Source organism: Colletotrichum aenigma, assembly GCF_013390185.1.
Source record: "Colletotrichum aenigma strain Cg56 chromosome Unknown KSG_Cg56_contig10, whole genome shotgun sequence".
Lineage (NCBI taxonomy): Eukaryota > Fungi > Ascomycota > Sordariomycetes > Glomerellales > Glomerellaceae > Colletotrichum > Colletotrichum aenigma.
Genome location: NW_023500916.1, coordinates 1,505,501 through 1,527,044, shown reverse-complemented (window position 1 = coordinate 1,527,044; position 21,544 = coordinate 1,505,501). Strand labels below are relative to the sequence as shown.

Here is a 21,544-nt window from a genome sequence, read left to right as displayed (position 1 = left end):
CTACTGCCGAAAGCGGACTCAGGGGTTCAGCCCAGAGCTCGCCGCACTCTCTCCAACCTGCACCTCTTCCTCAGGGACACCAACAGCAACGCTGCTTGCAACACTCATGGTTGTCAGAGACCTCTCTCTCTCACCACCAGGACGCTCGCGACGAGCGACCACAGCCGCGCCGCTGGGAGCCGGCAAACCCACGCCAGCTCCTCCCGTGGTCAGACTGCTGACACTCTCACTCCTCTCTCGGCTCACGTTGGCGCTCTTCTCCCTGACCAACTTCTCCAGCTCGCGAATACGCTGCTTCAATCCCTCGTTCTCCTTCTTGGCAACCTCCAACTCCTGTCGGTGGAGTGCAGTCTCCTCATATCTCGAAGTAGCCGGCATCATACCCGGTGACAGCTGTGACTCGCTCCCAGGGGTAGCAGCTATGGAAGTGCTCCCAGTTGCCTGGTGAGGCAAACGCTGCTGTTGGAAGTACGTCATGCCGCTGGCATGGGGATCCAGGTGCTGCTGCGAGTGGGCTGGCGAGGAAGACAAGCTGTGGCGCGAGGCAATGCTATCCTGGCGCACGGGGTTCGAGGGCCGTGGGATCGGGATGGAGGTCGTGGACACGGAGGCCGAGCCGGCGATCGCGGTCTGGCTGCGCGTACTAGCGTTTGAGGCGGTGCGATGGTGCCGGCGGGAGCTGTTAGATGGTACCGCGGGGGTGGAGAAGGCAGCACCGGAGAGGAGGTGGGTGTCGGCGGGTGCTTCGGTAGTGTTGGATGCAGATGTTGAGGATGCGTTGGAGACGACAGAGGCGTTCTGTGCGGTGCGGAGGAGTTGGAGTTCGCGGGTCAAGCGGTTTACCTAATGGTCTGTTAGGTGGAAGCGGTGATGGGGGATGTAGCCCGACGTACCACTGCCTCTTGCTCCTTCTCGAGCTGCATATGAAGATCGGAGGCGGTCATGGGACGCGGATGACGGATGGGGCCCGGACCGGACACGCTGGGTTCAGGCGCGACCGGCGGAGACGTCGCTGCCGGGGCCATCGTCGGCGATGGGAGAGAGGGGTTCGAGGTATTCGGGTTGTTGACCGTGTTCTGGTTCGAAGGAAGGATGTTGAGGGAAGGCGATTCTGACGATGCGGGCACAGGAAGAGGCGGCATCTGCTGAGATATCTGGTTCGATGAAGAGCGCCGGGAGGTGTTGGCGGGATGTGGTGAAGCGGGGACGGTGTTGAGATCGGGCATTGTGGTTGTTGAAAGCGACTGCGGTGATGTCGATGATGTTTGCTTGGTTTTCGAAGTTGAGGCAAAGACGAAGGTTTTGTTTGGGTGCTGTGTTGTCTGATGTTGTTGACAATGTCGCCAGACGCGTGGTTGTTTATTTGGCTGCGATTAACACGCCATAAATCGTCCAATCTGAGGTTGACGGGGTTGTTTGCCTGTAGGGTTGCTTGGTCTAGAGCTCCGTTATGCTTCATGCTTCATGCGTCGTTCCCCCACTTGAGCACGGGAGATGAGGCCAGCCACAACCCCGCTTCTGCTTCCGCCACAGACGCCACGACTCTGTGCTATCTTATCAGACTGTGTCTTATCGATAATGCAATGCGGCAACCAGGATTATCCGCTACCGAACGGCTGATTAGATAAGGCAATCCATTCCAGGTTGGGACGGGATGGCACTTCTCCTTCCCTGCACGTGCCGCAGGTTCCATTGCTCCCTGTTGCACGCATCTAACACAACCGCCCCCGATCTCGACCACGCCCTCGATCCGACGTTGTATTGCCGTGGTGCAAAGTTTATGCTAGCAGGTGTCACAAATCCCATCTCCGCGAAACCGCTAGCCCTACCGACATGCTTTTCCAAAGTCTGGATTCCCGTGCCAGTACGACGCAGCACCCCAGACACCTAGGTGTTCCTTTGAGCTTGTCCCGACGACAACGAGGCCATCGCCGACAAACGTTCCGCATTCCTGCGACACCACTCGCAAACATTGACGACAGACTGACAGACAGCTGCCAACTCCACTCCTCTTCGTTGCCTGCCGGTGGTGCCGGTGCGGAACGCTCGCAGCCCACCATCACAAAAATAAACGGCATAATCCTGTCATTATTTGTGGGCGAAACACGGATACACGTCGATAACGGAGCCACTCCACCGTTTTGGCTGCAGATCACCCACCGTTTCACCGAATGTGGCTGCTTCCCTAGCGTCGGCGCCACACGGTTCCCCGCTCTTGACGTCGCATGGACCAGCAGCCCCTGGCTTTTCCGTCTGGCCCCCGGGCAGCGACAATCCCAAAGAACAATCCCGACCGTCTTGCCTGCCCGCGGCGGCGCTTTTGCTCCGAACAGACGTCTCGGGGCCCCTGTCCACACGGCCCCCTGTCCTTCAGACGCCTCCATTGCAATCTCTTCCCGCCGCTCATTGCCCTTTGAGCCAACCGTTTGGTCATAGCTCCTGCAATGATCTCGATTCGGCTCGCCTACGGTCTCGCTTGCGGTCACGGTCGTCGCTCGCAATTCCTGTGAGACGGAGCACGGCACACTCGCACACACAAGGCCAGATAAACGTCCAACCGTCGCACAATTCCATTGTTCTGGCACGGTGCTCTTGTCCGCCAGACGTCGTCCGAACAGAGTGAGAGCCTAAACTGCATCCACCCGACTACCATCGTGTTCGCTGGGGGAGACGCTTTGTCCAGCGTCTGCTTGGCCGCGATATCACCCCCAAATATGATCGATCGCGGGTACGACGCGGCGGCGGCGAAAAGCGGTACGGAACACGACTCAAAAAAAATGGAGCAGAGCTGTCTAGAAGCGGGCGGTGGGTCGTCCGTTACCTTTTTCCCGCTATTACGGATACCGTGGCTGTTTTTCTTTCCCTGGGGTGGCCTGCGATCGCCCGCTGTCAACATCACGAGGGAGCACCAAAAAACAGGTTTTATCCCCTGCAACCGCTGCCGTGTGGTGGGCACCCGATGAGGCTGAAATGTTTCATCATTGGACCTCGACCGCATTGGCACTTCACTCTGACTGCATTGTGATGCTGCACTCGGCCGATTCTCGCGGATCACGCACTGGGATGGATGGGCAGCCGCGGATACTTGACAATGACGATGCTCTTGGGCAGAAGTCCACGAGAACTGATGCCACAGCAGCCACACCTTCACCTCTGCGGAAAGCCGCTGCGCGGCAACGTACCTTGGCGAAGTCTCGTTAGGTATCATATGAACTCGCCAAAATGCAGCTCGCCGGATACAGCTCCCGGACTTGTCTTCGCTACGCTGACCGTTGTACAACAAGCCAAACGGTCGGAGAACATTCCCAAAGAGGCTCTCACCGCATCAAAGAAGAATTACAGCATTCCAATAATGATTGCAGGTATTTCCAGCAATGCCTATCTCAAATCTACAGAGTTGAGCTGTAATTTGCGCAGTTGAATTGTTTTTATGGTTAACCCAAATTCTGGAGATCTGGTTGTCACTGCCAAGCCGCCTCAATTCATTCAGAGAATTGATCTTTTGTGTGGGCGCTTAAAATTACACTGGGCAAGATCTGATCCGCCGCTAAATCTGACAAGTCCGATCTCTGTGGGAACAGCCACAATTCTCCGTACCCATCCGTATCAAACACCGCCTTGCCGAACTGCCAAAAAAAAAAAAAGGTCTTCAATGAAGCCGGGATACAACAAAAGAAACTCGTCACCAATGCGCATCGGACGCCGTGATTTTTTTTATCGCCGTTATGCCGTTGGGGGAATATTCATGATGTCGAACAATGTCTTGCTAAGAAAGAGAAAGTCTGACGAAAATTCGGCGATAACAGCCCGCAGGTCAGAGACCCGTTTTCACATCATGTCACTAATCCATGTCGCTGTACAGTTAGCAATCTGAGCAATTCTCTTCGAGTCTCTATCCGCACGAAAATGAAGCAAGGAAAATGCCCGAAGCAAGAAAAGAAAAAAGAGGCATGTCGTCACTCTGACATCGAGTCGAGCAGAATTTCAACAGCCCGAAACACACGGTTCCCGAACGCTGGCTCGGATCCGAAATCCGCGCAAACACGGTCGCAAACTCTCGCGGGCCGGGGTCTGCCAGCCATTTTTTCACCGTTCGCGTGGTAGGCTCCATAACGCCGTAACTGAGTTGTTCGCTGTGGAGAAGGCGGAAGCAGGGAACGAGCCTTCAGAATACTCGAAACCTTTTTTTTGCAGCACAGTTCCTGACTCGATTTCAACCGCCGATATTGCGCCCCGCCCGGGACCCGGAGATCGCATTTGCATGACAGAGTTCTGCGGGAAGGACGAAGCGCACTGGGCAGTACAGGCAGAAAATCCGAGTCGCGTTCGCGCCTTCCAGCGTCGAAACGTCCGGAAAAGCATCCCATTCGACGCGGACCAAACAACCCGAAAAAGCAAAAGGAGCAAAGGAAACAAACTCTCCAGCATCGAGAACCAGGGGGTATCACGAAAAACAAGGGAATATGCGAGGAAACTTACAGCAGAGCCAGAGTGAGATCACCATGGATCTTTGCCTTCAATGTGATCTCGATATCGAGGTTCAGATCGAGCCTCAGCTTCAGCGGGTTCTTGCCGCCAGCGTCGCCGCCGCCTTGCATTTGTTGTTGTTGCTGTTGCATCTGCTGCTGCTGCTGCTGCTGTTGCTGCATCTGCTGCTGACGGTACATGTCTTCGCCGCCCTGTTGGCGACCGCCGTTGCGCTGCATCATCTGGTTGTTGCGACCGTACGGGTCGTTGTTCTGCGAGTATCCGCGCCGCGGTTGTTGTTTCGTGGTGGTGTAGTTGCCCGCCTGGTCGGACCCCTCACCCTCCTCCTCCTCCTCGTAGTCGTCTTCATCGTAATCTTCATCCTGGTCATCGCCAGAGTAGTAGTCGTCATCGTCATAGTACTCGCCCTCGCCGTCTTCGTCGTCGTAGTACTCGCCCTCCTCGTCATCCTGCAGCTCCGTGGGCTCCTCGGCGTCAGCTTCACGCTCAGTATACCCTGATTCACGCGAACGCACCTTGGCGGGCTCCTGCTCCTTGCCCTTGGCCTCGGGCTTCTTGTCGTTGTCGACGTTGGACCCTTCCTCGGGCTCATCGTCGACCTGCGCCTGCTGCGCCTTCTGGTCGGGCTTGCTGGTCTGGGGCTTCTGCTCCTCCTCGGGCTTCTTCTCTTCTGCGGAGGCCTTCTTCTCATCGGGCTTGTTCTCCTCGGGCTTCTTGTCGTCTTCTGTTGATGATGAGGGCGGCTGGTCGAAAGGCGACTTTTGCTCCTGTGATTGAGGCTCCTCAGGCTTGGACTCCTCGGTGCCGCCGGGCGCGTTCTCCTCGGCCTTCTTCTGGTTGTTGTTGTCGCCCACGTTCTCCGCGGGGTTACCGAACTCGCCGACGGGCGTGGTGCCTTCGGGCTTCGTCTCCTCGGGCTTGGAGCCCTCTCCGCCAGGTGATTGTTGGGCGGCTTGGCCCTTCTACCCACATCTCATCAGCATGTGAATCTTGCGACATCAGTGAATAGCAGAGGCATACCTTGTTCTTGTTCTTGGCCATTGTGTCGTCCATAAATGTGATCTTCCCCTTACAAGAAGCTAAATTATTTCGCAAACGACACCTGCTCACTCAATGGTATCGTTTCCGAAATGGGGGACGAGGGGGTATCTTTCTAGTGATAGTACGTTGGGGCTGTGGTGGGTGAGGTATGGTGAGGTGCAAGACGTGTTTGATCAAAAGTGGTAAACCTTGGGAACCAAAAGTAGTAAAAGCTACTAACGGGAAAACTACACGAAGGCACACGAACACTTAAATCAGATCCGCGCACGATGAATTGAAGGATATCTTGTTTTCAGCGACAATTACCTCACACCCCTAGGGGGAGTGATACCCAGTGATGTAATGGGTGTGGGAAACCGGGGAGGGAGAGCTGAACGGGGACCCGGCTTATGCAGGTAAGGGAAGGGGAAGGGGAATGGACTAATTCCTAAACGTGGTGGACTTACACGCCGGCAAGGCATGAAGGAGACAGGCACAGAGAGACAGGAATCGTGGGGACCGTGAACCAGCCAGAGGCCAACACAAACCCCGTCGGTGTGATATCACTTGATACCATATTCGGTGGAGGGGGGAAACGTGTGTGATTCTCGAGAACAGGATTCCTCCCTATCTGAACGCCCTCGATCGACAGGGTCCTGAGGCGTTGACAAGGTGAGCAAGAAAAAAGGGGATCAAAGAGGTGACGTCGATGAGCATGAAGCTCTTGCCTTCCTCTGATTCTCGCCGAGCGACGAATCATCAATGCGAATGGGGGAGTCTGCGGCCTTACTTCCGGGCGGGAAGACCTGATACGGGGGCCCAGCAGAGCACATCCTTGTTCGAAGAGTTGGGAGAACACGCCGAGAGGTGTGTAAGTCGCTGGCAGTAGCCGAACCAACAGCACCGAAAAAGGCACCAAAGGAGAGAGGTTGAAGCTCGAACGAGAAAATGACGTAGGACAGGGTGTGCAATTAAACCACCCAACCTCATCCACTCGCACGCGCAGTGACAAAATGTGACAAGTAAATCAGACGGTGACCCAGTGATACGCGCAAAACAGAACGGTCTGGACACTCATCTCGGTGGAGACCGTTGCGCATGCGTGGGTATCCTCCTGGCGTGCTGGCCGGTACCGATTCTGAGGTGGTGGGTGGGTGTGGGCTGACCCCAGACATGGATGGAGAAGGGGGGAGGGGGGTGTTCCCGAAACGGGCATCTCGATCCCAGGAGAGCAGTCCCGGCGAATCGAAACACCAGACGGACGACAAGAAAAAACATAGATACTGGTAAATGCATGCTTGGGAGGCGTATGATGACCACACACGAACCCCTCCGTAGAAGCCACGCGGAATTTCTGCCTGTCGCAAGCCGCCCCGCGCTTCTTTTTTTCCCATGGGATATTCGCCAAAACCTGTTTCTTCAAATCTCGAACAGCTCTTTTCGTCGTCCGCGCGCAAATCTGCCGTCTTGTTCAGGAAGCTCGGCAGCGAGCGTAAATCAGAGAAAACTTGTCTTTCCACAAGTCGATAGTCGATCAGTTCGAAATCCCGGTCGAAGGCACCCCCCTGCCTCGCCTCCCCGCGGTTCACACGGTTTTGACACGTCCGAGTCCCGAGAGAGAGGGAGAGTCAGTCCCAAGGTGCCTGGACAGACAGTCTGGACAGTCCACTTCTCCCACGCGGAACCAATCCCCCTTCTTCTCTTCTCGCCTCTCTTGTTTCCTCCAGGCCCTCTTCTCTGCGCAGAGGAGAAGAATTCGAAACATGGTCATCGGCTTACTCACCATCGCCGCCATCCCCACAGTCATCGGCACCGGGCAGGCCGTCAGCGCGCAGAAGAAGCAGAATGCCGCCGCCAAAGAGCAGGCCAAGTTCAGCCTCACGGCGACCATGACCATCGACGGCAAGCGGGAAGAAGCGCCCTGCGTCCTCGTCGACAACAAGGCAAGTTTGCCCTCGTTTTTTGCAACCCTCTTGCGTATCATCTCGTCAATCATCTGCAAGGTGCACTTGCAACTTGCTTTTTTGTCTCTTTTCCCACCGTTGGGAATGGGGGAGGGGCGGCGTCTCTGGCCACACCCACCCACCCACACACCAGCCCAGCCTTTGCTCGACTTACACACTAGTCGCACACATCCACCATCACACATCCCATCCACAACAGCAAACTAACATGCAGTCTTTCTTTACCCCAGCTCTGGATAAACCACAGCATGGCTCCAGCGCCGGGACACAAGTTTTCAGGGTACTACTTCAATTACCCCTCCGAAGAGAACTACCGCGGGCTGGTATCAACCATCGCGGATGATCCGCCGATGCTGAACTGGATCTATGTCGACGCCGATACCCGAGCCGTCCGGCACGGAGGTCGTAAAGACACAATCGGCCACGTCATAGGACCCTGGGGCTGGACTGAAGATGAGAGGCATCTGATGCTGAGAGGCAGTGGGATGGGGTTTGTGGCTGCCCTCGAAGACGACGGCAGATGGGCGGTGTATTGGGATCCGGACGGGAGGCTGCGGCAAGGGTACGAGCCGGATGAGTGTATAGAGATTGTCCTGCGGCGACAGATGGCGCTAGGCATTGAGAGCGCATATGTTCGAGATTGAACAATAGCTAGGCCTCTTTTTTCCGGATGGTGGTGAACACCGTAGAAGCCAGGAAAGGGGAGGGGTGTGTATTGAAAGAAGGCGCGGGGAGAAACCAGAAACCTGGAGGAGCCTTCTGGCAGCATGTGCGAATAGACCACCAACGACGCACAGCACGGCTCCTTCGAGGTTTCTGCACAGCTTGCATGGATTTGGCATAGTTGGTATCTGTAACCCATGAACCCGCACTCCGTCAGTGCGAAAAACCACAATGCCTGTCAAGCCTGGCTTGCGAGGCACCGAAAGAGGCGCAAAGCTGACTTACGAGAAGCTTGTTTGATCGCAGAGAATAGAGTAATGGTGCGTCATGCCTGCATTGGCAATGTGATGACCCTCGAGCCCGTGGTGTGAGCATGATTGGGCTACAGCCTGCAGTAAGGCTTTGCGATGCAAATCCGAGAGAAAAGCGACAGGGATGCTCGACACCCTCTTCCAATCAAAGGTTTCTGGAGTGACTGACTGTGTGGTGGAGAGTAGAATGGACTCGGCGCCAGAGCAGATCGGGACCGCTCATCGAGAGCATGAGACAGGTCCAACCGCCCCAGCAGCCCCATTGATTCCGCCCCCCCTCCGCATGCCGCTTGGCCCTCCTTCAACGTCATTTCGGTCCAGAACACCTCGAGACTCGAGTGGTGTGACGCAAAAAGTCGAAGGGGTGAAAACATCTACCGTGGAAATCCTGGGTCCCCCAGGGTCCAACATGATCTCATCGGCCGAAGAGGGTGTAAGCTTTACATCCTGTTTTGACTGCTTCCGGATACTGTCCGGAATCAGTTATATGTTGCACCCTCATCCGCGACTCATCGATCGAGGACAACTTTGAAGAAGCACTCACAAACCTTCGCATATAATCCACAGCCCTTAATTCCTCAGTTTCCCATCTCACACCGACGGGAAGGAGAGAGTCCATTAGCCCATCTTCGAACTTCCATCAACAAGCCATCTAGACCGTCAACATGTCTTCCCCCCGCGAGAAGAACAACACCAAGTACGCCTCCGACGAGGAGACCTCCGAGGACACCCAGCAGCAGGAGCAGCCTCAGCGCCGCCAGCGCCGCCAGGGCAACAGGCAAATGCAGCGCCGTCAACAGGGCGGCCCCCTCGGCGGCCTTGGAGGAGGTAACCCTACCGAGGCTGTCCAGGGCGTCACAGGTGGTGTTCAGAACACACTAGGCAACGTCGCCGGCGGTGCTCTGCAACAAGGCGGCGGCGGTGGTGGTGACAAGAGCGACACCCTGAGGTTGCGTCTCGACCTCAACCTGGATATCGAAATCACGCTGAAGGCGCGCATTCACGGTGACCTTGAGCTTGCCCTCTTGTAAGTACTGACCTTTTTCCTCATTCCTCAGTTGCGGCCCCCTCTATCTCGTCAGACTATCCCGTTCCGTCCTATTTTCTTACCGAGAGACAAGGACGGGCTAGTTAGGCCAAGTTCATAATGGGCTAATGGGCTTTTCCTCGTCTTTTAATCAGGAACTGAGAGGCGTTTTCTCCAGGGACAAATCTTAAAAACGGCAATAAACAACTTATCGGGTTTTAAACGGAGTCGCGGGAATACAGTGGGCGAATTTTCGACACAGTTTGCTGGAAAGTGTGGGTTTTTTTTTTGTTGACCCTGGCTGCCCAACCGTGAGGGAAAACGGTTGGTTCGCAGACAGGGGGGAGTTGGTGGACGGATGGGATATCGGTATCCATCTGCCGCGTGTATTATGAAATAATTGTGCATCACCACCATCATGATGAGATATGGACACTATTTCGGGAAGTTTTTATGGGAATCCTCTTCCACGTTAGCCAAAGCATTCTAAACACTTTCATGGTATTTGATCAAATTACTGTCACATGCGCGATACTTCACCGTGAGCAGCCGTGATTAACCACCTGCATTCCCAATTCGCTACCCCCGAGTTGATGCTGGCCCTCCTCTCTGCGGGCCATGTCAGCGTGTGTAGTTGGTTTCAGCACACCATCTGTGCTCTCAGCCACCCGCTAGTTACACAAGCTCGTGCGGAGAAGGCAAGCCAAACCATGTGTGTTAACAACCGCCGTCAAGCACGCGAAAGGGCGGAACTGGCGGAGACGGTTGCCAGTAAACCGTTCGTAGCGCCAATCTCTCTACCGCCTAGCCACTCTGCGTTTCACTTTTTGGTGCCGTTGATCTTATGAATGGGGCGAATCTCCAATACGACTGTGGGGTCGAGTCCACCCACCACCAGCACAATATTATTGTCCAATCCTCCCCGGCGCTAGTGCCATCGGGAGGCATTAACGGAGGGGGCTGAAGAGCGACTAGCCACACGTTGCGAAATCGACGGTGCTTGAGGCTACTGCGGGTGCTTCCCTCTGTGCCTTGCTTTCGGTGCGCTTTTGCTCCTGGCCCTAGCGTTAGTGTTGTCTGCCCAAGACGACAACTCAACAGGATTGAAGTCTCTTGACAGGATCATGCCCGCATCTCAGCTTCAGCCTCTCTAACCGAAGCACTCACCGGAAAACTCAGGAGCAGAAAAGCAAAAAAACTCTGCAGGTAAAGGTCTGGAAACTCGCAAGCAAACTCTCCAGCCACACCGGCTTCGGCCTTCCTAGACCGTCCAATGTCGACGCGTCGTCGCCGCCACATGATGCGATGTAACTTGGTCAGTGTGCAGAGTGTGCGTGCCTGCCCGCCGCCCAATGTAACGGTGGAACGGCCCCCCTGTTCCCTTGTTCCCCACCGCCCATTGCCAATGCAACCCAAGAAGGACTGCATCCACAGTACCGTCTCGACCATCAGCGGCGGGGAACGGAACGGTCGAAACGCTGGTGGTCGTGCAGGGAAACCGTAGCTTAATGGGAAATTCTTGCGTCGCATCCCGGCACACCGGATGAGGCCATCAGCCACTCACATCGGCTTCCGTCCGTTCGCGTGGTGTGTCTCTTAAGCGACTGCCAACCAGTCTCAACCGTCAAGCCACCTGCCGAGGACGTTTTGCGCCGATCGTTCGCTCCCGTCTCATTTCCTTTGTTCTGGGCTCTTGTCGACTCTCTGCCTCTTTGCCATTCATTGCCTCGTCGGGAACACCATCGAGATCAGCACAATATCCGCCATCCGTTAAGACGCATTCCCCGGTTCGGACACCGTCTGGACAAACTCGAGACGTATCTGAAGGCCTGGTGAAGCTCTCCCGGGCATGAACGCCATACCGAACTTGTGATGAAGCTGATCACCTGCTGAGCCACATCTGGAGTTTACTCGGTTGCCGCCGGTCTGTAGATGTCTGTGGTCGTCTCCGGCCCTTCTTCAGAGTCTGTGTCGCTGGCTCGAAGCTTCTGCACCGCCAAAGGTGTCTCTAAGCTGCCATATCCCGGCCGGGATAGCGCTGCAGCCTACGCAGCTTGCGCAACTGTCCACCTAGTTCTCCGTGCTCTACCCTCCAGCATTCGTTGACGGCTAGCCGTGCGTTCCGTCTGTACAGTAGTTCGAAAGCAAAAAAGCCCAACCACTGAGGAACACGGAGACTCGCACAGCTGTTCTGGTTTCGACCAGGAAACAGGCTTTTGCCAGACGTGTCGGACCTTTTGCCCTCCAATCTCTGCGCTGAGCCGGCGCCTCTTGCGGAGTCTTGTCTCGTTTCCATTCTGCCATCTTCACCACCCGCCAGCAATCCCTCCCACGCTTCCTTCTTCTTGTTGTTCTCCGAAGTACCTGGTGGATACGCTTGCGTGTGTCTGGAGCCAGTGGAGACACCAGATCTCGGTTCGACAAGTACTTGATCCCATCACCCTTGCAAGACATCCTGACAAGGTGAACCGTCGCCCCGTTCGCCAGTTCTGGAACCTCAAGCTGCCCCAGCTGCCCAGCATCTGTCACGGCGGCAGCGTACCCACACTCGATCCATCGTCTTCCTGACGTCACAGCAACAAAACCGACCCCCTTCTGCCTTGCAGACCTGGCACAAGCGCTGCCCGCGTCTCGCACCTGCCAGAGCAGATAAGCCCCGTCCGCGTGAGGTAACTGCTCAAGGGGTGCACCGAGAAACGTACACATCAGCACAGTCTCTCGATCGGAGTCGAGTTCAACGCCTGATTTCCGAAGCAAGGCGATCCTCAGGTGGGTGTCCGTATTCCTTTCCTTCTCTCTGTTGGTCCTGTGCTGGCCATCCTGGCCATGCTTCCCCTCACCATGAAAGCGAGCCCCAGCTGACGCGCAGTACGATTGCTTGCAGAGGACCTTCTGTGGTCATCCAATAATGACGGCATCCCCTCCTTCTCGGCCGATTCCCCCCACAGCTCATAACGAAGAACCCGAAAGCCCAGCCTCGACGCTGAACACACCGCGGACTCTGCAAAGGGCCGTCCCCGAACATCCCAAACCCTCGTCGCATACCATGCAGCGTGCCGAGCCCCGAGCTGCATCTGGCGGCGATCCAGACCATACTTCCCGACACGATGAATATGAGGTTGTTGAAGTCGACGACGATGAAGCTGGGGTAGAAGAGGTCCCACGACGCAACATCCGGCCACCACTGCCTCGTCTGAATTCGTCGTCGCGAGCGCCTGGCTCGCCAGCTCCACCAGCTGAAACCACTCCTCCGCAACCTCCCCCTCGGCAAAGCAGCAACACAGGCACCCCACAGCCGCAAGGCCAGGGCGGGCCTTATCATCTACAGGGCTCGCGGGAGATACCCATCCCGGTGAGGAAGTCTTCCACGCAGGGACAGAGCGTGCCGAAAGACTCGACGCCATCGTCAGCAGATACAACAAACAGCCGCACGGATGATGGCACACAAGACTTTCAGGAGTCAAAGGGCACATCAGCTGGGTCAACCAGCCCCAAGGGCAAGGAGCCGGAGGGGAAGAATGCCCCCATCCGGATTCCAAGAATCACACCTGTGGCATCTGGCCTGACTATTCCTCCTAACCTTGCTCAGCTGGCGCATGGACTGGAGGGAAAGTATGTCGATGAGTTCGGAAACATCCTCGACTGGAACGGACAGGTTCTTGGTCGTGTCGAGGGTGACTTGCCGTCGATGATCGGACGGCCTGTTTCTGTGACTGGCGAGATCCTCAGCGCGGACGGCGAAGTCGTTGGTTATGTAGCAGAGAACGACACGATTCCACCGACGCCTCCGTCGCCAAAGCCCATCGAGGGCATGGGCGATGGACTGAAGGTGGACCACATGGGCAACATACTCGACAAGAACAATAACGTCGTCGGCCACTTCGACGGCGCGCACTTGGGCAAAGGCCTCCAGAAGCCTGGGCAACCAGCAGGCAATGCTTCTGGGCAGTCAAACGGCGCGCGCCCAGCGGAGAATGCGCATAACAGCGCGCCCTCTCACGAGAACTGCAGCTGCGGTCGACCTAAACCATCGTCTGCCCCAAGTCCATCCGAGGTTTTCATGGACGTGAAGTCGACACATGACGGCATCCAGCTCATTATCAAAATCCCAACTGTATTTAATGGTGGCGGGGTGCCAAATATTCATGTTGGAACTGGGTAATATTTTGACGGGAATTCTGCGACTGAATGGAGATGTCGATCATGGAGTTCTGGAATGGTTCTATAGATGCTGGCATGCGGCGGCGTTCAGACGGCGGCGAGTCGGGCCTGATAGGCTGGGATCGAGATGTCGTTCCAATGGAACCCGTATTTGGCAATGCAAGACCTGAATAACGTGCATTTGAGACCCCCGTTGAACCGTCCACTAGTAAGGCTGAAAGGTGGGTGAAGTCCAGAACCCCAAATTTGAGCGGGCGCATATTCGCGGCGAGGGAACTGCTCGATTCCTGAGTGTGGCGAATAAAAGGCTGGCGCCCGTGTTTCGAAGAGCGTCATGACGTTGGTTGTGCATGGGGAAATGCTGCATAGCAGTCCAGCCTTTGCGAACTTCGCAATCCTCATTTGCAAAAGAAAGTGTTGGAGGGCAGAAAGCAGCGTCTGGGGTGTAGCTGGTGGGGGATCTGACGAATGGATGATGCAGAACAGGGAGGGCCCTTGAATGCACTAGCCACACATAACTGGGAAGCTCCAAGATGGAGGCCGGGCGATCAACCCCATAAGCCAATGGCAACTCGCCCGACTGGCAGACTGTCACACCATCTCGCAAGGTGCAGTTGCTTTTCAAAAGTCAACTTGCGTCATGAGACTGGGATCCCAGAGTCTGTCAACCCCTTTCGCGTGCTCGGACGAGTGTGGCTTTGCGTCATGATGGGCGGCAGACGAGCCGACCATCTCTTCCACATGAAGTCACAGATGTGGCGCGAACAAGCCAGAGCAGGCCAGAGCTTCGAAGAGCTCCCCAAGCTTGAGCTCCCCTTGACGTAAGGTTGGGTGAGGCCATAGAGCTGGAAACTTGGTTTGGTGTGTGAGGATTTCTGGTATAAGACGTCCGACCGGCAGGTGATTGTAGCTTTTTTGACTTTCGACTCTCCATTCAAAGCATTCATCTCATGGGCTACTACATCTTTTCGTATTAGCCACATTATTCCATTTTAACCCACTTACTTACACGCGCAAAAGTTGCCCAACATTTCCGGACTACTGTACCTCAGGCACCGAACCGACATCATGGCTGGCGCTGCCTCAAAATCAGGAAGCAGCATGCCTGGTGGATGGGGGAAGGGTGAAGAACAGAAGTCAAGTAAGTAATCAACTCACATAGCATTCGAAGTTTCACGACTAACGCGTCTCAGCATACTCCGTTGAGCAAGATATCCAAGACCATGGCGAGAACCTCGTTGCCGGTGTCATCGGCAAGACAGGAGAGGTCGTAGACGAGACCGGCAAGACTGTCGGCAAGGTCACAGAAGGCGAAGCTGGCGATCTCGTCGGTAACGTCGTGACAGCGACCGGAGACATCATCGGAAAGGACGGTGGTGTCATCGGCAAAGCCCTGCCTTTGGGCGAGCTCACCGAGAGTGTTGCCGGAGGTGAGAGCAAGGAGGGCGGAAGCTTCAGCATTATGGGCGCTACCAAGGGCGTCAAGGGCATCGTCGACACTGTCGACGGCACTGTTCAGACCGTCAACAGGACATTGCCTCTCGTCGGCGACTTGACGAAGGGCATTGGTCTGGGTGAAGGCCAGGGCGGTGTCCTCGGCGGTGTTACCGGTGGCGATGGTCAAAGTGGTCTCCTCTCCGGCGTCCTCGGCGGCGGTGACGAGAAGTCACAGTCTGGCATTGTCGGTGGCACACTCGGTAGTGTCATCGGCGGCGGCAAGAGTGAGAAGGGCGAGCAATCAGGCCTTCTTGGCGGCGTTTTGGGCGGCACCCAGCCTCTGGAACGCGACGATACCGTCACCGAGAAGGATGAGAAGCTCACTCAGCTCCTCTCCAATAAACCTGACGACGTCGAGGACAAGATCTCCCTGACAGAGGACGCCAAGAAGAGCCTCTTCGAGGTCAACGACAAGACCTCCGAAGTGGCACCCGTGGACCTCCAGGATTCCGCCCCACAAGAACTGAACGGCAAGCTCACCACTGGAGACAACACTCAATCGGAGACCGAGCCATCTCAAGCTGACAAGACTGAGCTTACAGACCCTTCCACTGTTGGCGACAGGTCCCAAGATCTCGAGGAGTTGGAGCCGGAGCCACTCGAAGAAGATGACGCTACCGCAAAGCCCGAGTCCCTCAAGGACGATGCGACAGAGGCCACTGAACAGGCGACCGAGAAGGCCCCCACCCAGGCTGGCACCGAGACTGGAACCCAGCAAGAGGATCTTCAATCCAAGGTTCCCGACGACATTGCAACCCTTGATATCCCTGTTTCCCAAATTCCCATGACTCTGAAGAGCGAGCTTCCCGATGACCTCCAGACGGCCGACATTCCCGTCTCCCAGATTCCCTTCGATGCTCAGACGAAGCTCCCCACCGACCTTGTTTCTCAGCTTCCCGACGATTTGAAGACTGTCACATACGAAGACGAAGACGATGACCTTCAGTCGAAGGTTCCGGACGACATCGCAACCCTCGACATTCCCGTCTCCCAGATCCCAATGACTCTGAAGAGCGAACTTCCGGAGGATCTCCAGACGGCTGATATCCCCGTCTCCCAGATCCCTTTCGATGCTCAGACGAAGCTTCCTACCGATCTTGTTTCTCAGCTTCCTGACGATCTGAAGACTGTCACCCAGGAAGATGACGATCTTCAGTCAAAAGTTCCCGACGACATCGCAACCCTCGACATTCCCGTTTCCCAGATCCCCATGACCCTCAAGAGCGAGCTCCCCGAGGATCTTCAGACGGCTGACATCCCTGTTTCTCAAATCCCCTTCGACGCCCAAACGAAGCTTCCCACCGACCTTGTCTCCCAACTTCCTGAAAACCTGAAGACTGGCGGCACCAGCGTTACCGACTGGGCCAGAGCTGCTTCTGAAGCGCAATCCCAATCACGGCTTCCCACGGATGCGCAAACCGGCGACATTCCTGCGTCTCAGCTTCCTGATGAATTGCAGACTGAGACTGGCGAGACTGCCAAGACCGGCGAGACCGCCAAGACCGGCGAGACTGGCGAGACCGGTGTTACCAGGACTGTCAAGGAGGATACCCGCAGTGTTCTCAGCACCATCCGCGATGCCATTCCCACCGACCAGCGCACTGTCACCGTAGCTGGCGACAAGCTCCTGCAACCTTTCGAAAAGTTCCCTGGTGCGGAAATTGACGACGAGGGCAAAGTCATCTTCAACGATGCCTCGATTGGCAGAGTTGCTGAGGGTGATCCTGCCGACCTGGCTGGTCACGTCATCGACGCCGAGGGCAACATTGTCAATGAGCGCGGCAGCATCATTGGCAAGGCCGAGCTTAACACCATCGTCGCCGAGGAGTTGCTCAAGGACACCATCGACTACGGCGTTCTCAAGGGCGCTACTGTCAACAAGGCAGGCAACTTGGTCAACGACAAGGGCGAGGCCATTGGCCGCGTTGTTTCTGGCATCCTGAAGCATCTCGTCGGTCGCAAGGCCAACGAGAAGGGTGAGATCTGGAACGATTCCGGCAAGGTCATTGGCCAGGCTGAGCCCATTCCCGAGACCGAGCGTGAGGGGCTCGCTGAGCCCGCCCCCTTCGAAGATTTCCCCGGCGCTGTTGTCGAGTCTGACGGCAATGTCTACTTCAACGGCGAGATCGTCGGTCGCCTGATTGAGGGTGATCCGAAGAAGCTGAAGGGTAAGAAGGTTGATGACGAAGGTGATGTCCTCGATCGCAGCGGCAACACCATTGGTAAGGCTGAGCGTTGGGAGCCCGAGCCCGAGCCTGAGCCGGAACCGGAAGAGGAGGTCGTTATCGACAAGTCCATCCTTGCTGGCAAGCGCGTCAACAAGGCCGGCAATGTTGTCGACACCAACGGCACCATCTTCGGCCGCATCGTCGAGGGTGATGTCAAGCGTCTCGTCGGTCGCATGTGCGATAAGGACGGAAACGTCCGTAGCGAGTCTGGCGACATTATCGGCAGGGCTGAGCTTGTGCCTGAGGGTGAGCGCGAGGGCTTCAAGGAGGGTCCTTTCGCGGAGCTTCCTGGCTGCACCGTCAACAAGGAAGGTCACGTTGTTACTCCGGGAGGAGACATTGTTGGTCGCTTGATCGAAGGCAACGCTAAGGTTCTTTTTGGCCGTGCCGTCGATGAGGATGGTGACATTCTCGACCGCAACGGCAACCTCCTCGGCAAGGCCGAGCGATGGGAGCCAGAGCCGGAGCCTGAGGTCGAGAAGAAGATCGGCCCCATGGAAGGCCGCAAAGTCAACCGCAAGGGTGAGGTCGTTGACGAGGATGGCAACATCATCGGCAAGCTGACGACTGGTGAACTGTCCATCTGCGCCGGCAAGGAGATTGACGGCGACGGTGATGTCGTCGATTCCAAGGGCCGCACTGTCGGACACTGCTCTCTCATCGAGGACATTCCCGAGCCTGAGGTCGAGGAGCCTCAGGAGGACCCCAACGAGGTCAAAGCTCGCGAGCAAGCTGAGGCCGACCGCAAACTCGCCCAGTCTCTCGGTGCCGTCATCGAGCAGGGTCTTGACCGCATGCGTCCCATCTGCAAGATGATTACAGGAAAGATCGAGAAGGCTGAGCGCACGCCTAAGGAAGAGCTTGATGAGGAGCAGCTCGTAAAGGATGTCAAGCCTCTCATCGAGGAGGGTGGCAAGATCCTCAGCGAGTTGAACGGTAGTGTCCGCGCTTTGGATCCTGATGGCAGAATCCAGCGCAACGCCAAGCACAAGTCCGGCACCCGTGAGGCTACTCCCGAGGAGCATCACCTTGCCGATGTCTTAAAGGAGGTAAGTTGTCTCATAACAAAAACACACACATGTATGCACATATACTAACAAGATTTTCAGTTGACTGGCGCCATCACCGAGACGGTCGAGGGAGCCAAGCGCAAGATTGAGGATATGCCTCACGCCAAGAAGGAGCTCAACCCTCTCTGGGGCCTACTCACGGAGCCTCTTGGCCAGATTCTTGCCGCTGTCGGTCTCCTCCTGGCCGGTGTTCTCAACCTGGTCGGCCGTCTGCTCGGCGGTCTTGGTCTCGGCGGTATTGTCGACGGCCTTCTGGGCACCCTGGGTCTCAACCGCGTGCTCGATGGCCTCGGCCTCGGCAGCTTGACCACCGCCCTTCGTGGTGGCAAGAAGAAATAAGCGATTTGTCGGTTACGATGTTATGACTTGAGCGTCGCAGCGTGTTCTCGTCGAAGTTCGTCTGATTTATTCTCTTTGGAGTTGTATCCGTGTACTTGGTCATTGGATTGGAATGGATTGGATTCGGGAAAAATGAATGGAATCAGTCTTTGTATGAGTATTAGTACTAACGATAGCCAGCGACTAATTTGTACGCCCTTTCGTATTCTGAATATGTCCGAATCGTTCATGATGAATATGCTTGTCGTCGTTGCCAATTTTGTTCCAACATGATATTTTGGGCTTGTTGGTGTTTTCGTGTGCTCGTGCCTATATCGATATCATTAGCGGTAGCCAGTGTGTTGGGGAAAACAAAAAAGTCGTGGGCACGATGTGGTCCAAGTAAAGTTTTTCCCGAAGGGGGCAGCACCTGAACCCGCAAACAAACAAGAATCGGGCAAGTGCGACGTTGACGGGGAAGTTCAGGCAGGGACAACCAGGCGGGAGCAGTCACCATGCACAACATCGTGTGTGTCCATGTCTCTTCCTTCCACTTTCTTCCCATCACCCTGATCCACCACGGGCCCTGTGGCTTCCCGTCCTATCATCCCAGCACCGGCCACGCAGAATTCAAGGATTCAGGTCGACAACATGACACCACTTTCGTCTTGATAAGCGTTGCGCGAGACGTCGAGACCGGCAGAGACACGCCAACGGTCGCATTCTGCAATATCGGGGCCTCGCCCGCGCGCCCTTTCCGGAGCCAACCCCGCGATTTAGACTTTGCCCGCTATTGCATCCCTTGTCCATAGCGACGCCGAAAACAGCCAACAACAGGGCCTGTCATCGCAAAGTTCAGGGCTGATCATGATTTTTCGAGACCCTAAAATCCAACTTTTGGCTTCGAATCACCACAACATCCCGGCCATGCGTCCAGGGCATGGCAGCCCGGAACAGCAACAGCTTGTCGCGAGTGTCGGTGACCACGCGAGCGGCTCGGGTTGTAATGTAAATCCTCGATCATCACCGGCCGGTGAACCCACAACGAGAGGAGATTTATCGAACCCGCTAGCGATGCCGACCCCGCGTTAGGCATCGCGTCGCTTTCGTTAGCTCGGCACCTGTCGCAGAGAGGCCGATCGCGTTCCTTTGTTAGTGGGCATGTGGCATTCTTCAGCGGACGTGTCGCCGCCGCAAGGCTGATGCACTAGAAACAGGGGACCCGCCAGCGGGCAGAATCCCGTTTCGTTGCTGCTCACCTGCCCCAAGCGCCTGCATAAACTGCCAGCGAAGCACCCTGCATCGAGATGAATGCAAGTTTGAGAGGACATGATGTTTATTTTTGCCGTCTTTCCTGTGTCTGCGTGATAATGTGTCCTAGGTTCAAATGTTCTGTAAGACTCATAGAGCTAATAAACGCAGAAACAGAGAACACATTACAGACGGCAACGACAGCAAAATATCTCTCGAAATATCCCACGAGAAATAAAGTCACCACATCCGTAGCTCAATCCAAGATAGAATTCTCTTTCTGAGACCGCATTAGGAGCTACGTCTCCAGGAAATGTTGCGCCGAAATATCAGAACGCACTGATAGACCCCAAAACCTGGAGTCGACATTGCCATGAAAGAAAAATTCTGCGTCTTGCGGTGCAACCACCCACCCAACCAAAGCTGTGCGTCTGCCTTTGTTTTGCTTAGATCAAACCCAGTGATGTCTCGTATCGATAAAGCAGACCATATCTTATCGGATATGCTTTATCGATAGGGATAAACAATCTAATCGATAAAGCTCCCCTTCATCTTATCAGCATCAGCACCCTTACCTCACCACCCATCGCCCTTCCGCCCTCAACAACCATACACAGGGTGACGTCAAGCCCAAGCACCCGCAACGCAATACCCGTATGACGGCATCAACAACACAATCTGATGTCAAACGCCGCAACCAGTGGCAGGCCGCTCGGTGCGAGCTTTCCCACCTCTCGGGGCCTCAAACGCCCCATTGACGCAAGAGCTCCTCCTCCTCCTGCTGTCGCTGCTGCTGCTGCACCTTACCTAAGAAAGCTCCTGCCCCTCTTCCCGACCTTCGTGATCCTGCTATATAACGTGAAAGCCTCCTGTTCCAGACCTTCTCCCGTCTCCCAAGACAAACACTTCCAAGACACAGCACACTACAACGGTCGCCTCTGCAAACCATCTTACCTTAAACAACCCCCATCTAAAAATCACATTCAAAATGCCTTCCGAAGGTCGCCAGTCGCCCCCTCCCGAGCGCCAGACCGGCGCCCAGCTCAACGACCCTCCCGCCTCTGGCAAGGGAACCGATGATGCCACCAACAAGGAGCAGGTCAACAAGGAACAGCTTGAGGTGAGCTTCCCTTCCATCATGTCCCAATGTTTTCATCTAACCATACCCAGAACCTTTCATCCAACCCCAAGGGACCTCTTGACGATGCTGTAAAGGAGAAGTTCGCCAAGACCGAGTAGATTATTGGATACCATTATACGAAGGCGTTGGGAACGAGTCATCATGAAGGCATGAGAAGCACTGAGATGAAATCACGATTGTGATGCTGTATCAATAGATTCACAAGCCAATACCAAACGAAAGTGCATTGGTCACTTATGTGGTTTATTGTCTGTGATATTTGTGTCATCCATCCCCTCCGCAACAGCTTCTATCGTGGCACACAAAATTACCAACTCTCGTAATCTTGGATGTATCTTGTACGCATGGTGCATACCATTTAGCCTGAATTCATGCCAAAATTGCGGGCCATACCGATGTACATGC

General features: G+C 55.6%; 8 protein-coding genes across 8 annotated transcripts; 4 read left to right on the top strand and 4 right to left on the bottom strand.

Moving 5' to 3' along the window:
- Positions 1–18: 18 nt before the first annotated feature.
- CGCA056_v014291 (uncharacterized protein) lies at positions 19–1,226 on the bottom strand (the record flags this gene model as incomplete). Its single annotated transcript, XM_037329533.1, has 2 exons — positions 19–843; positions 894–1,226. 2 exons carry the CDS (start codon positions 1,224–1,226, stop codon positions 19–21), a joined length of 1,158 nt encoding a protein of 385 aa, XP_037171530.1.
- Positions 1,227–4,475: 3,249 nt separating this feature from the next.
- Positions 4,476–5,529, bottom strand: CGCA056_v014290 (uncharacterized protein; the record flags this gene model as incomplete). The annotated part of the gene is made up of 2 exons (XM_037329532.1): positions 4,476–5,450; positions 5,509–5,529. The coding sequence occupies 2 exons, from the start codon at positions 5,527–5,529 to the stop codon at positions 4,476–4,478; spliced, it is 996 nt and encodes a 331-aa protein (XP_037171531.1).
- A 1,742-nt stretch (positions 5,530–7,271) lies between these two features.
- On the top strand, positions 7,272–8,116 carry CGCA056_v014289 (uncharacterized protein; the record flags this gene model as incomplete). The annotated part of the gene is made up of 2 exons (XM_037329531.1): positions 7,272–7,511; positions 7,703–8,116. The coding sequence occupies 2 exons, from the start codon at positions 7,272–7,274 to the stop codon at positions 8,114–8,116; spliced, it is 654 nt and encodes a 217-aa protein (XP_037172091.1).
- A 995-nt stretch (positions 8,117–9,111) lies between these two features.
- Positions 9,112–9,477, top strand: CGCA056_v014288 (uncharacterized protein; the record flags this gene model as incomplete). Its single annotated transcript, XM_037329530.1, has 1 exon — positions 9,112–9,477. One exon carries the CDS (start codon positions 9,112–9,114, stop codon positions 9,475–9,477), a length of 366 nt encoding a protein of 121 aa, XP_037172090.1.
- Positions 9,478–10,444: 967 nt separating this feature from the next.
- On the bottom strand, positions 10,445–10,772 carry CGCA056_v014287 (uncharacterized protein; the record flags this gene model as incomplete). Its single annotated transcript, XM_037329529.1, has 2 exons — positions 10,445–10,528; positions 10,641–10,772. 2 exons carry the CDS (start codon positions 10,770–10,772, stop codon positions 10,445–10,447), a joined length of 216 nt encoding a protein of 71 aa, XP_037172086.1.
- Positions 10,773–11,481: 709 nt separating this feature from the next.
- Positions 11,482–11,769, bottom strand: CGCA056_v014286 (uncharacterized protein; the record flags this gene model as incomplete). The annotated part of the gene is made up of 1 exon (XM_037329528.1): positions 11,482–11,769. The coding sequence occupies one exon, from the start codon at positions 11,767–11,769 to the stop codon at positions 11,482–11,484; it is 288 nt and encodes a 95-aa protein (XP_037172085.1).
- A 2,933-nt stretch (positions 11,770–14,702) lies between these two features.
- Positions 14,703–18,768, top strand: CGCA056_v014285 (uncharacterized protein; the record flags this gene model as incomplete). Its single annotated transcript, XM_037329527.1, has 3 exons — positions 14,703–14,775; positions 14,828–18,408; positions 18,469–18,768. The coding sequence occupies 3 exons, from the start codon at positions 14,703–14,705 to the stop codon at positions 18,766–18,768; spliced, it is 3,954 nt and encodes a 1,317-aa protein (XP_037172084.1).
- A 2,218-nt stretch (positions 18,769–20,986) lies between these two features.
- On the top strand, positions 20,987–21,237 carry CGCA056_v014284 (uncharacterized protein; the record flags this gene model as incomplete). The annotated part of the gene is made up of 2 exons (XM_037329526.1): positions 20,987–21,118; positions 21,169–21,237. The coding sequence occupies 2 exons, from the start codon at positions 20,987–20,989 to the stop codon at positions 21,235–21,237; spliced, it is 201 nt and encodes a 66-aa protein (XP_037172083.1).
- Between the last annotated feature and the right edge of the window lie 307 nt (positions 21,238–21,544).